General features: G+C 38.9%; 1 protein-coding gene across 1 annotated transcript in view; it reads right to left on the bottom strand.

The window, feature by feature from the left end:
* LOC147518154 (uncharacterized) overlaps nucleotides 1-15,715 on the bottom strand; it is a 42,462-nt gene that overhangs the window by 17,404 nt on the left and 9,343 nt on the right. Inside the window, exons 4-6 of the mRNA XM_086593844.1 lie at nucleotides 7,381-7,515; nucleotides 6,576-6,768; nucleotides 6,288-6,347 (exon numbers count right to left, since the gene is read on the bottom strand). Of these exons, the coding sequence (XP_086449970.1) occupies nucleotides 6,288-6,347; nucleotides 6,576-6,768; nucleotides 7,381-7,515 (388 nt within the window). The remainder of the gene's footprint in view (nucleotides 1-6,287; nucleotides 6,348-6,575; nucleotides 6,769-7,380; nucleotides 7,516-15,715) is intronic.

The raw sequence follows: 15,715 nt of genomic DNA, 5'->3' as shown, positions 1-15,715 counted from the left end.
TCCCTTTCACCTTAGCCGATAAGGCGGCGTCTTGGTTAGCGCCCAAGCGCCAAACTCGTGGACTCATAGGCTCAACTTGTTCAATTGTTCATGGAACAGTTTTACCCTTGAAGACGGATGAAATGCTTCACAAGATTCATTTGTTCGGCCGGAATCCTCATGACTCCTTTTAGGAGGCACGGAATCGTTTCAGCGATCTTCTCATTAAATGCCCGCGATCATAATCTTGCGAAAGACACACTTGTGTTCGTGCTTTCTTCAAGGGGCTTTCACATTATCATAAGGAGGTTCTAGATATCATGGTAGGGGGTAGTTTTCTTAGTAAAGGAGCCTTGGGAGCTTATAAATTCTTAGAAGATCAATCTAAGAAGAACAACAATTGGGGAGGTAAGGATTCCTCCCGCTCCTCTCCTTCTTCTCTTGAGGTTAAATATGATCCCGAGCTTAAAACTCTTATCGATGCCCTCACTAAAAAGTAGATGCCATCTACGTTCAACAACAACCCACTCAGGTCATGAACATTAACTCTACTCGTTGTAATGTGCATTTGTTGTAGTCTTGAGCATTCCGACTTCTATTGTCCTCTTGTCTATGCACAAACACCACCACAACCATCACACTTCAACCAGTTAACTCAACATAAAGGACAAGGGAACTTAGGTGACCAGAATAGAGGTTTAGTACCTATAACCCAGAACTATCAACATCAAGACATGAACGCTCAACAAGCTTTAATTCCAATACAACCATCTACAGACAAAGTAGTAGTGACCTTGTTGGAGAAACAAAATCAAATTATGCAACAAAACTCCAACTTGATGAAAGATCAGCATGATCAAAACTCTAATATGATGAAACAAATGATGCAAATGATGCAGTCTTTGTGCCAAAAGGATATTGACATGTCTTCTAACCAAAATAATAACCAAACCGGCGTGTTTCCAAGTCAGCGATGCCTAATCCTAAGTTAACAAACACCGCCTTTTGAAATAAGCGGTATTTATTTGTTGTAATGGTAATATAAACCAAAGGGGATCTCTGGTGGTCACTACTACCCCCGTTCAGGGGTGAGTAGTTGATAACCAAGTGACTATGCCTAAAGATTACCCGCAAACTAAAAATGATACCATACCAAATACTATAATAGAAACTGAAGACCCTATTTGTAGAAGTACCCGGTTAAACCACAACCAAAAGGGAAAACATTACAAGACCCAATAATAGAAAGTGAAGACCCTACACTGTAGAGGTTCCAATATGGACACCTAGATGGAAAGCGGCTAGAGATAAAGCAAAGACTAATAATACTTTTATCCCTTACGCTAAAAAATAGCGATAAAGCACCATATCCCCAAAGACTAGTTGTGTTTAAAAAGGGCCGAGAATTTTGATGAGATTAGGGAAGTGTTTAAAAATTTGACTATAAACCTACCTTTTCTAGAAGCTATAAAAAGTCTACCTAGACACGCTAAGTTTCTAAAAGAGTTGTGCACCAAGAAGAGGAAAACCAACATACCCCCACGAAGCATTCTTAACCCGAACAATATCCCTTTTTATCGAACATAACGGAATTGTTAAGTACAAGGACCTTAATTAGATCCCTCTATGTACAATACACCTTAGGTGATACCTTCATAACAATTGCTTTATTAGACCTGGGGGTGAGTGTTAACTTACTCCCTTTTTATTTATATAAACAACTAGGTCTAACAAAACTTCAACCAACCAAAATGACTTTGCAGTTAGCCGATCGTTCTATTAAGTATCCCAAGGGTGTAGTTGAAAATATTCTCATTAAAGTTCAGGATTTTTACTATCCAGCCCACTTTGTTATTCTTGACACAGAAGTTGCTCATGATTCCATTCCCATCATCTTAGAGTGTCCTTTCTTGGCAACCGCCAATGCCCAAATCAATTGTCGGGATGGCTCAATGACTCTTTCCTTTGGAAATCTTTCTGTAGAAGTTAACATGTTTAGACAAAAACAGGGACAACTAGGTTTGCCTGTAGAAGGGGAAGTGAAGTCCATTGAGAGTTTTGTACCTCACATTAGTGCGGCTGACACTTTAGTCCCCACACTAGTAGATACCCCTCTTATGGAAGAAGACAAGGATCACAATTTCTACTCCCTAGACGTAGATAACTGATAGGAAATTAACCGGCCTAAATAAACAGGCTAATTAAATCTTATTTTACTTATACTAATACTCGCAAGCGGACGAGGTCTATCGTAATAGTTGCGTAAGAATGAGGTCGATCCCACAGGGATTGCTGTTTAGAGACAATTGAATACTAAAATATTACTTATCCTAATTCGAACAATATTTGTTGATTTGAATTGATTACTACTAAAACTATTTTACTTAACTACTGATCTAAAAGCGGAACTAAACTAAACAATTGGTTTTTACATTGCGTGGAGGGAATACTAGGACTATGACTCCATCTTAAACCGTCATTTGTATTTGTATGATTGGATTCTCTATTTCAGTTTTAATACAAGCGGCATTGGCAATGAGTATTGACTGCCATCTCGATGATGTGAACGTGGTAACTCTTAATCGATAAGTATCTTCTAACGGTTCAGCACTAAGGTCAGGGTCACATAAATATTCATCTTCTTACAACACGAATAGTACACAACCTGGACTTAAACAGTAAAAACGTGTTTAACTAATAACAAAAGTGACCAAACAATATCGCATGCATCACGTACCATATGAAAGACTAAACCTTTTGTTAATTAATCATGAACAGTGAAGAATTTATATAAAAATAAAGCATACTGAAAATCAGATACCCAATCCCAAACACAAACAACTGTTCGGACTTCGTGCATCCTAGTTTGGAACTTAGTTACACATGATATATATAACAGTGAAAGTAAAAGTAAAAGAACCCATAAAACAAAACCGAAATCCTGCCATAAAGGTTTCCCTTCTCTTCCACTTCCTCTGCGTCAACAGTTGCGTCCACACATCTGTCGGTCCTCTCCTTTACTTTCTGTGCTGTTTTTCCTCTGCATTTTTCTTCCCCCCCTTTTGGTCACGGTTTCCTCCTGCCTTTTCAGCCAAGAGCTGCCCTCCTTTACTGCTTTTCTCTGCTTTCTTTGCGTTCCAGAACCAGCGGCCCTTTACTCTGTCCTCGCGCCTCTTTTTATCCCCCCTTTCCTTGCAGTTTTTCCTTTTCGGTTCGGGTATGGGATCGGCAGTTTCTTTTTGTCTTTGGAAAGGTTCTCTTTTGGTCGGGATAAAATCGGCGGGGTTTTAGGGATTTTATTCGCGATGGAATGAATTTGAAACTGGAGAAGGAACTAAGGGCTGCTACGGTACTTCTTGGGTGGACAGTGAATGGTGTGGTCATTAGTTAGTTGTGTGGGCTTTGATGTTTGGTTATGGGCTGGTCTAATTAGATGAACATGGGTGCACATGGTCCGGTCTTCAGCACATGGGCTTAAACTGAACTCCCGCTGGTTACGTGCCCACTTAAGTTCATGACCCATTTGCTTTTCATTCTTTTATTTCGTCTTGTCTTTACTCACATGCTTTAACAAGGCCCAACCAGACTAGGGGAACTCATGCCACTGACATCCCGAATCTCGACAGTTTCCACACTTTTAATCATGTTAAGTCCAATTCCTGTAAAACCACCAAAAATACACTAACTAAATCAAACGAATAAATTAAACGAACTAACTAATATAAAATTGAGCGTGAATACTATAATATTTATGCGCTTATCAAATACCCCCAAACTTATATTTTGCTAGTCCTCAAGCAAAACTAAATCTAACTAATAACAAAAATTAAAAATCCTAACTCATTTTCGTAGGAATCACGATTACACTTAGCATGTGCAACAAGCCTTTTAAACCCCTAGGTTTACCCTAGTGGACGAGTTTAGTCTCGTGAGAGTTTTCATAGAAGATACTCACAAACTTCATCTATACTATAATGACTAAGAAATAACAGTAATGTTTCCTTAATTTATCTCAGATATTCATACTTCTCACTAGCAAGGAATAAAGAATACTCATTTTAAAACCTAAGTTAACATATGCATAATAATCAAATCATCTACAAATAAACATACATGCAATGAACAAAACTATGAAATGCAGTGGCAGGTCCGGTTCTGAAACTTCGGAATAGCGTCCCTAAGTAGGTCCTCACAAATATGTCAAGACAAAAATACTTTGATTTTTCCGCTCGAGGTTTTCGCTCACTCTCGATTAATGCGGTGAGCACACTTTTCCTCTCAATCTCAATGACATCCAAAGGAGCCAAGGTCGATCAAACACATTTGCCACTTACTATCACACCAACCTATTCTTAATTGAGCTAAAGGTCTTTATTAGGTGTTATGTATGACTTAGGTGATAGTTTAAAAATAACTGGAATGGATAAACAAAATAGACAAGTCTGAGAAAATAAGGTCTTCAAATTCCGTAACTAGAGAAAGTCTTGTTCTTACTTTGCTTCTACACTTTGTTTCCATCCTTAGCCCTTTTGTTTTGGCTTTTTGACTCCTTTGATTCTATTTTTGGAGTTCTAACTTTTTTATTTTATTTCTATTCATTTTTCTTTTCTTTGGATGGAAACTTTCTTTTCTTTATTTTCCTTTTGAAGCAACTAACAAATTCTTGATTTTCCACAATTCTTTCTCATTTCTTTTCTTTATTTCATCCTATTTCTCAAACTTATCAAATGGGTAGACTATTTTTATTTATTTGTTTATTTTTTTTCTATAGGGTAAGGAATTTGTAGTTTATGAAAAAGCTAATGAAAGGTTCAGTGGGGCGACTAGCGGAAAAAATATTCTTTAGGTTTGAATTTCTGGCTATATCGATCCAAAGATTGCCTAAATTCTCTTTTAGGATATGGTATGGTGATCAAGCAAGTGGACGTGTGTTTTCTCTACTCAGAATTAACTTGTCACTTGTGTTATCACTCAGATATCAACTCATATGAGGCTTTTAGGCTAGATTCTCACTGGGTATGTAAAATTAAGCACTCTAACCTAGGTCTCAGAAAAGTACTGCCAACTACAAATATAACGCTCATGCAAGACATTTATGAAAAGATGCAGAGACTATTACCTATATCTTAACCTAAGTTTCTTAATAACTACTCTTAATTCTAATGCTAACTGAGATTTCTAGACTATAATCATCATAGAAAAGGAAACAATACCACTACCCCTAAGTGCATAGTATACATAAGTTTTATTTTTCGCTAAACAAAACATTTTGTTCCCACCCCCCACACTTAGTTCAGACATTGTCCTCAATGTTGACTGATATGATTAATTCCAAAAAGTAATAACATGGACAAGTAAAAGAATAAGGAAAAAAGTTACCAATAGCTCCCTGAACGAAAAATAAAACTCGAGTCACCTGTAGAAATTAGTACCTGTGGCACATATCTCATTCTATAGAGTTACACATCTCTAAAAACACGGAGAAAAGGTGCTAAAGTGGAATGCATGAGATATGCGAAAGGAACACATGACTCAAAAATAAAGACATGGGTTGCCTCCCACAAACGCTACAGTTAACGTCTCTAGCAGACGAATGCTTCACACAACTGTTGGGCTTAGTGTCGCAACCATCCACAAATAAAAGCATGCATATAGAATAAGCAAATGCGAATAAAAAAAATGGAAAATAAATTCCCAACTATTATGGCCATATTCATTGCTCCATCCTGTTCACCGAACTCTTTTTTGTTGTCTTCCCTTAGTTCAGTGGGGTTCGACCTGACCAGTCCTCAGAAAACTGGAAAATTTTGTGTGCACGGAGGTCAGCGCTGGTACGCTTCCACGGGGGTGCAGAGTCTTTCGAGTTTTTGGATTTCTGATGTTTTTGGCAAGTCGCTCAACTTGGGTGCAAAGTGCTTTCGATTGTAAAATTTCGACAATGGCTAGGAACGCAAAAGCGCTCCATTTGAAGCAGGTGAGTGCCTGAGTTGATGATTTGTGAAAATGGTTAGGACAAACGAGAAATGTGGGAGTGAAAGGTGAGAGATGGAAGTTAGGTGTAGTGTGGGTTGTAAGTGTAGAATGAATGAAGTTTTTAGAGGTTTTAAGTTGCTAAAACGAATCGGGAAGTTGCCAAAAAGCTTTTACGGCAATTTCCAAAAATACTAAAAACATGGGTTGCCTCCCACAAGCGCTACAGTTAACGTCTCTAGCAAACGAATGCTTTACACAACTGATCAGTGCTATGTGGGTTTATCAACAAGCCGGATACTCAATCAGTCATGATAAATAGGATCAAGCAGACTTACCTCTTCCACATCCTGCCCAGCCAAACCGTCAAGGTATGGTTTCAAACGTTGACCATTTACCTTAAACACACGACCATCCGTAGGATCTTCTATCTCAATAGCACCATGAGGAAAAACAGTTTTAACAATGAAAGGACCAGTCCACCTAGAACGTAACTTACCAGGAAAAAGACGCAAACGAGAATTATATAGCAAGACTTTTTTATTAGGTTCAAAAGACTTTCGAAGAATAGATTTATCATGAAAAATCTTAGTCCGCTCTTTGTAAATCTTGGCATTCTCGTATACCTCATTCCTTAACTCAGCTAACTCATTCAACTGAAGTTTACGTTGTGAACCAGCCTTACGCATATCGAAGTTAAACGTTTTAATGGCCCAAAAAGCACGATGTTCCAATTTTACAGGCAAATGACATGCCTTTCCAAACACAAGCCTATAAGGAGACATACCAATAGGAGTCTTATAAGTAGTTCTATAAGCCCAAAGAGAATCATTAAGATGTTGAGACCAATCCTTACGGTCAGGTCGTACAGTCTATTCTAAAATCCGCTTAATCTCCCTATTAGATACTTAAACTTGGCCACTAGTTTGAGGATGATATGGGGTAGCAAGCTTATGAGTAATAGAGTACTTTTTCATTAAAGATTCAAATACTCAGTGTGTAAAATGGGTACCATTATCACTTATAATTGCACGAGGAGTACCAAAACAAGAAAATATATTATATTTTAAAAAGTTAACTACGACTTTATGATCATTCGTTTTACATGGCACCGCCTCAACCCACTTAGAAACATAGTCTATGGCAACAAGGATATAAAGATAACCAAAGGAAGGAGGGAAAGGACCCATGAAGTCAATACCCCATACATCAAAAAGCTCCACAACTAAAATAGGGGAAAGAGGCATCATGTTCCTATGGGAAATATTACCTGTACGCTGGCATCTATCATAATTCAAACAAAACTCATGTGCATCCCTAAATAGAGTAGGCCAATAAAAACCACACTGGAAAACCTTCGCAGCCGTCTTTTTAGGACCAAAGTGACCTCCACATGCATGGTCATGGCAAAAAGAGAGAATACTATGAAACTCACTCTCAGAGACACATCTCCTAACAAAATGGTCAGGGCATGACTTAAACAAGTATGGATCATCCCAGAAAAAATTCCTAACCTCAGCAAAAAACTTAGATTTATCCTGTTGTCTCCAATGAGAGGGAAATTGTTTCGTTACAAGATAATTAACAATATCCGCATACCAAGGCGATTTTGATATAACAAAAAGTTGCTCATTGATAAGAGCCCAAAACTGTAGTTTTAACCCTGTAACAGTCATACTTTTAGACCAATTATGTGATTAATAATTAAGAGTTAACACTGATTACGTGTTTTTATGCATTCCAGGTTTCAAAGTCCATTATGTGTAGAAATGTGCCACTTTAGCGAGATAAAGGAGCAAAGGTCGGTTACTAAGGAGTTCCGTGATTAAAGGCCAAGATTCAAGAAGACAAAGCCTTTCTAAAGCCGGTCAAAAGCTGAAAAGTCGACGCGGACAAAAACAGCACACAAGTCAGCAGAACTTCCGAAGGCCGTATCTTTGGACTCAGACTCGGAATGGGGCCTACCTTATGTCAAAACGACCGGCTCGGAAAGAGCTTTCCAATGGTCTAAGCTTTGATCCAATCAGAGGAGCATAAGTGGACGAAAAGTCTGTTGAAGCCAACTGCAGCTAAAGAGGCCTTTTTGGACTGAAAGAATTGGGTTTTGGGCCTGATTCTCTGGCCCAAAACATGGCTCCAAGCCCATGCACGATTTTTGGATCTGAAAGTATAAAAACCAAAGCTTAACTCTTTGTTAATGGTAGCTAGTTAGACCTAAAACTATATAGAACTCTAGATCTAGTTTTCAGTAGAGTAATTAAGTTTAAGTTCCATTTCCAATTCTTGTTTTAGATTAAGTCTTTGAATCATTGTTCTTGATTGATTTGATAAATAAAATAGTTATTTTTGTCAATTTCGATTTTTGTTATGTCAATTTATAGATCTAGTTTTAATTCTTGTTGATTATCATTTCGTAGTTTAAGTTGATTGAAGCATTGTTAGTGAAATTAGTTAAGTTAGAATTTTAATATGATGTGTAGTTATAATTCAATGGGAAATGATGGGTTGATGACTCAAGGCTAAAACCTCCATTAGAGGGGTTGATGAAGCTTTGATGAAAACTTAGTGGTATAGTGTAGAAGCATTGTAGAATCTATTCCACTCTAGAAGGTCGTGATTAAGCCATGAGAATGGGTGGACGACCTCACATGCTAGTTAGTATTTGGTAGAAATGCCATGAACACTAGGGATTAGAACTCGAAATTCTTGCCGTAAGAACGTAAGAATCGAGATACAAGAATCTATGCGAGGTTATTAAGTTAGATTTGAGGTGGATTCAGTTCCCCTCTAATCCTTTATCTAGATTCAAAAACAATCATATTTTCATAGCATTCGTAGTTTAAATTCAACATAATCAATTTCATACTGTATCGTAGTACAACACCCTTCGTAAAGCTCTCATTAGACTTAAGACCAATTAATTAGACTAGAAAACTTTCCATGCTAGAGAACTAGGAGTGGAACGAATTTGTTACTCCACTCTATTTCGATAGAATTGAGAGTAGAAACTTTGATAAATATAGACTCGTAAATAGTTTTAGTTTACTTACGTTTTGACTTCATCGTTCATTTCGTAGGTAAACTAATCAATTATCTTTTATCAAATGGTAACGCTGCCATCTTAGTTTCACTTTAGCATTGTTTTCATAGTATAATTAGTCATTTTTAAGTCCCATTAAACCCACCCACCCTTGTTTCATTCATACTGTGATTGTCCGTTTTAGCGTTGAAAAGTTCCGCAAAAATATACACGGAGCGCGACCGCGCCCTATCCGAGCGCACCTGCGCCCAAAAGCCTGGAACCTTAAGCGCGATCCGCCCCCACCTTGAGCGCGACCCGCCCTAAAACACTGGAACTTCAAGTTACACGGAGCGCGACCGCGCCCTAAGTGAGCGCACCCGCGCCCTAAGCTAAATTTTCCGGATTTCTACAGGTTTGTTTCGAACTTCGATTTTTTAAGTTTTTCAGTGTTCTAACTTGTTATTTACACTGAACACGCGTAAACAAGACGCTATTCATAAGCGAAGCAAGGACGCTATCAGGTATTCCTTTCTTCCATACCTCGCATCTCCAGTTAGAGGTTTATACTAAAATATCAAGATTGTTTGGAGTGTTGTCATGTTTAGACTTAGACTTGCATGAGATTAAAGGTCCGGGTCGGAGAAAAACACCGAGCGTAATTAACCGTCAGCGTCAACAAACAAATCTATCGGGTATACCAATCACTACACCTCTAGCTACTATTCCACCAACCACACGGACATAATGGCTGAAGAAAAAAGAGACTCCTCTCTCCGACTTTTACAAAGCCTTGGCGATAGCCCTAAATCTTGCATCGTTCTAGCGGACCCGGTGGGGATTTTTGAATTCCCCAAACATATTTAATTTGTTACCCGTTTTCCATGGTTTAGACCATGAAAAACCTTATCAACACATGCGTAGGATTGAACAAGTCCTTACAACATTCCATCATCCTATGGTTGGTACGGAACAGATTAAACTGAGGGTATTTCCCTTCACCTTAGCCCGATAAAGGCGGCGTCTTGGTTAAGCGCCCAAGCGGCTTAACTCAATGGACTCGTGGGCTAAACTTGTTCAGCTGTTTATGGAACATTTTTACCCACCCCTAAAGACGGATGAGATGCTTTCCAAGATTCATTTTTTCCGACAAAATCCTCATGAATCATTTTCTGAGGCTTGGAATCGTTTCACCGATCTGCTTATAGAGTGTCCACACCATAACCTAGCAAAAGACACGTTAGTTCGTGCCTTTTTCAAAGGACTTCAACATCACCATAAAGAAGTCCTTGACATAATGAATGGGGGTAGTTTCCTAAGTAAAGGAGCCTCGGAGGCTTACAAATTTTTAGAAGATCAAACTAAACATAATAACAATTGGGGGGGTAGTGATGATATCCCCGCTCTATTAGTTCTTCTTCAACGATTAAGGCCGCCCGGTATGTTTGAGATGAAACCCGATCTAGAACTTAAAAATTTAATCGAATCTCTAACTAAAAAGGTTGAGGCTATTTCTGTGCAACAAAAGCCTATCCTCGTCATGAATGTTAACTCCAACCCATATAATGTCTGTTTGAGTCCCGAGCACCACGGATCCTATTGTCCTCTCGCCTATGAACAACAACAATTAGAGCAAGACAATGTTTGCTCCATTAATAGCTATCCTATTCCTAATGCCCCATGGAGACAACATCCGACTTTAGTTGGCGAAACAATCAACAAGTTTCACCTCCAGGGTTTAATAACCAAAATGTTAGGCAAGCAAACAACTATAATCAAGCTCCACCTAGGCAAGGACAGGGACAAAGTCAGGGAAATTATAATAATTATAACAACCAAGCGCAACCACAACAAGGTTTAGCACAAGGTCAGGGTAATTATAATAGTTATAATACCAATAGAGGTATCGTTCCGGTTAACAATAGTAACTATCACAACCCACCCATAAATAATCAACATGAGATAGTTCGAGTCGCACCACCTGTGACTACTACACCATCACATCCGGATCGTATAGACGCCTTTATACAGGTTACCCAACAACTTTTCCAATCAATGACTCAATCAAACCAACAGATCTTACAATCCATAAATCAGGGCATATAACAGTTAGCCCAAGAGAAAGCCCAACCAAAAGCGTGTTTCGGGACAAAGCGATACCAAACCCTAAAAAACAACAAACACGACCTTTTGAGGTAAATGGTAATACTAGTACTGAAACTACAATCGTAGGTGACCTTAATGCCATCACCACTCTCCGCTCACGGAAGAGTGGTTGATAACAAAGTAACTATGCCTATAGTTACCCCATCGATACTCCTACACCGGATATCGAACTAGATTCGCGGTAGAAAACTGAAGAGCTTACCCCTTTGTAGAGGTACCGGTTAAATAACAAACTAAGAAACGAAAGCCAAGGTAACACATCAAGTCGAGCCATCACGCTAAATATAGAGCGAAACCACCATTCCCTCGAAGTTAGCCATGCTAACCAGGGATACAAACTTTGAGGAGATTAGGAACATTTTCAAGAATCTAACGATAAACCTTCCTTTTTCGAAGCTATTAAAAGCTACCTAACCACGCTAAGTTTCTTAAAGAGTTGTGCACTACTAGGCGTAAGACCAACATACCTAAAGGCGTCTTTCTAACTGAGCGGTTCCCAACTTTATCCGAAAATAATGGAATTGTTAAGTACAAGGACCCCTGTCGATCCCATTTGTAAAATGCACCTTAGGAGATTCCGCACGGCGACGCTTTATTAGACCTTGGGGCGAAGTGTTAACTTACTCCGTATTACTTGTATAAACAAATGGGTCTACAGGAAATGCAACCTACAAAAATAACGTTGCAATTAGCGGACAGTCAATTAAGTATCCTAAGAGTGTAGTGGAAAACGCGCTTGCTTGTTAAGGTTCAGGATTTTTACTATCCTGCTGATTTTGTTATCCTCAATACAGTAAGCTCGCTAACTCTGTACCGATCATCTTAGAGCCCCTTCTTGGCAACCGCCAACGACTTATAAATTGCGCGATGGTAAGATGTCCTTATCTTTTGGCCATCTTACGGTTGAGGTAAATGTTTTTAAAATGATGAAACAATTACCGATTCGATCTATAGATGGGGAGGTTAGCATGATCGAGAGTTTAGCTCAAGATTATTTTAACAACAACACATTTCGAAAACAATATGTACAAATTCCTTTCTTTTTGGAACTTCAGATTTTGTAAATGACTCCTACCTAGAGGAAGTCAACACCATCCTTGAGTCTACACCAATTGTAGACCGCCCGGTTGCTCCATATATCGAGTATGAAGACTTGCTACCTAAGCAAGTATTCATTATGCAAAATGAGGACCCGACAAAACATCTATTGATTTTCCTTCCACCCCGGTGCTTAAACCTCTTCCCCGAGTTAAAATATATTCAACTTGATCCGGATGGTAGTCATCGGTAATTATATCTTCTCGTTATCTAAGAATGAAGAGACACATTTAATCCGGGTGATTAGGGAACATCGGTCGGCGATTGGTTGGTCCCTAGCCGACATTAAGGGAATTGACCCTAATGTTTGCACTCATCATTATCCATTTGGAGGATAACGCGAAGACTTCGCCAAACCTCGCGTCGCTTGAACCTGCCATGAAAGAGGTGGTTAGGGAAGAAGTCTTACGATTACTTTCGATCGCGGGTATCATATACCCAATCTCGATGGCGAATGGGTAAGCCCCATTCATGTAGTTCCTAAGAAATCGGGAGTTACCATGGTACGAAATGGGAAGGGTGATTATGTTGTCACACAAGGCCCTATGAAATGGAGGATATATATTGATTACTGAGGCGTTTAAATGCTATGACACGAAAGGATCACTTTCCTTTACCTTTTATAGATCAAATGCTTTCGAGCGCCCTAGGCTGGTCATGCTTTTTATTGTTTTCGGATGGCTACTCAGGGCTATTTTCAGATTATTATTGATATTGGTGACCAAGAAAAGACTACCTTCACATGTCCCTTTCGAGCGTATGCCTATAAAGCGAATGCCTTTTGGCCTTTGTAATGGTCCCGGTACCTTCCAACGATTGTATGCTTCATATATTTAGTGACATGGTAGAGCCGCTTTATGGAAGTTTTTATGGATGACTTTTCTATCTATGGAGACTCCTTCACAATTTGTTTGTCTAACTTTGTCTAAGGTTTTGACACGGTGTGAAGAAAAAGAGCCTCGTTTTAAAGCTGGGAAAAGTGTCATTTCATGGTGAAAAAGGGCATAGTACTAGGTCACATCGTATCTAGTGATGGCATCGAAGTAGATAAAGCCAAACTAGATAAGATAGCGACCCTACCTAAACCACGGACTTGTCCATGATATTAGAGCCTTTCTAGGCCATGCGAGGGTTTTATAGGCGGTTTATTAAAGACTTTCGAAAATAGCTAGGCCTTTAACTAATCTGATTTTGAAAGATGCAATCTTTGATTTTAATTTTAACTGTCAGCAGGCTTTTGAAACTTTAAAAGCCGCCTAACCTCTGCACCAATTATGCAGCCTCCGATTGGTCTAAAACTTTTCGAACTCATCGTGTTGCTAGTGACTATGCGGTTAGTGCGATCTTGGGACAAAAACTAGATAATAAGTCCATTTGTTATTTATTATGCTAGTAAAACCTTAAACAATGCTCAACGGAATTATTCAACTACCGAAAAAGAATTCTTTAGCTGTCATTTATGCTTTAGATAAGTTTCGTCCTTATTTGGTTGGTTCTAAAACTTTAGTTTACACGGACCATGCAGACCCTTAAGTACCTTCTTGCAAAGAAGGATGCTAGCGAGATTAATCCGTTGGATCCTTTCTCCGCAAGAGTTCACATTAGAAATAAAAAGGACAAAAAGAGGGTCGAAAAGCGTAGTTGCCGACCACTTATCTAGACTCACAAACGGCGATCGGGCGATTACGAGTCCATACGGACTCTTTTCATGATGATGAGCATCAGTATGCGATTTTTCAAACACCATGGTATCTTCGACATTGTAAATTATTTAGCGGCTGATGTTATGCCTTATAATATTGATGAGGCAGGTGTCAAACGCAAGTTGCAATTGAATGAGCTTGAAGAAATCCGTAGCGATTCTTACGTTCTCGCGAAGGATTATAAAGCTAACATGAAACGTGTTCATGATAAGCAAATCTTTGCGCAAAGAGTTTGTGGTTGGTCAAAAGGTCTTGCTTTACAACTCCGTCTACATATTTTCCTGTGGAAACTAAAAACCCGTTGGTGCGGCCCTTTTTAAGTTCTTGAAGTCACCCCTTACGGGGCAATCACCTTGGTAAATCCAAATGACAGCAGTACCTTTCAAGTTAATGGTCAACAGTTAAAACATTTTCACGAACTTCTGTCCCCTGATGTAGAGGAAGTCCTATTACAGGACCCTGTCTATGAGGATTGACCTTTGTCATTGGTGTACTTCCTTTCACTTCCATATAGTGGTAAGTGCACCATTCAGGTAACCGGGCCCTCCCTATGGAGTGTGTGGCTGTAAGTACCGGATCCTAAGTCCACGGTTAACATAATTCACGTTTTCTACTTTTGCATATTTTCTCGGTTTTTGAGTCATGTTCCTCCATGGGGTGAATTATGTATTTATTGTTTTTCATTTTTCTTATAATAAACTAATAAAAAAAAAAAAAAAAAAAATAATAATAAAAATATTCTTAATCATAAAAATAGCAATCCAACAAGTCTTGGGAATCTGACTTTAAACGACCTGCGTTAGAACAAATTTTGTGTTTAAAAATTTGTTTGGGGATGGGCAATCGGTCTTTCCATCTGGATTGCTCGAACTTTCCATTTGTGTTGCTTAGGCCTATTACTTGTAGTTCAATTGGGTTGACGTAATCTAAACTTATATTTCCTTCGTTCGCATTACTTACGTCACACACGCACTTCGAGGCATTTTTCCACCTTCTTATATGTCACCCATGGTTGGAATTGAGTGTTTTAGGGATCATTGGATTGGAAATTCTCTACTGATCATTTCCATAACTCATTCGCCAAAATCGGGCCAGTAACGAAGTGGCAAATTGAATTTGAAATTGCGCGAAAAATCGGAAAATTTCGGAATTCAAATTGGGCATGGGCCCAAACCGCACGCACGTCTGTGCGTCTCCTTCCTTTCCAAAAACGCACAGTTCTTTCCTTTTCAATCTCGCCGGTTACCAAGGTTTAAAACAAACCTTAAACACCAAAATTAAAAAAAAAAAAAAAAAAAAGAGAAAAAGAAACCTAACTACACCCACGCCAAGAAATTCAAATCCAACTAAAATCTTATCCAAACCATTCCCACCACCAACCTAACTCCGAAAAACAGCCACCAATTCAAGTAACCACCGCCACCACCGTTGTTTTTAGTTGGTTTTCTTCAAACTCGCCTCCCCCATACTCTACAAAACCATTAGTTGTCTCAGAAACTTCAATGGCGCTACGACGAAGAATTTTACCAGAGCACGCATTTGCTTCCGATTCGCCATTTTTTTTTCGAGGAGATGATTAGGAGGATTGAACGGATTTGTGGTACTTTCGACCGAGGAGTTCTCATCACTATGATTTAGTAGAACAGTTTTATAAGAAGCGAGAATTAGAGGGGGGTAGGATTTTCATAAAGGTAGCAGGAAGGAGGAGGGAAGTAACGAGACAGTTGTTGGCTGAACTATTAGGAATTACGCTTGAAAGCAACCTTGTAACGACAATTCA

The sequence above is a fragment of the Coptis chinensis genome, chromosome 2 (assembly GCF_015680905.1).
Source record: "Coptis chinensis isolate HL-2020 chromosome 2, ASM1568090v1, whole genome shotgun sequence".
NCBI lineage: Eukaryota > Viridiplantae > Streptophyta > Magnoliopsida > Ranunculales > Ranunculaceae > Coptis > Coptis chinensis.
Note: the sequence above shows the minus strand (reverse complement) of the source record. Positions and strands in the feature narration are given on the sequence as shown.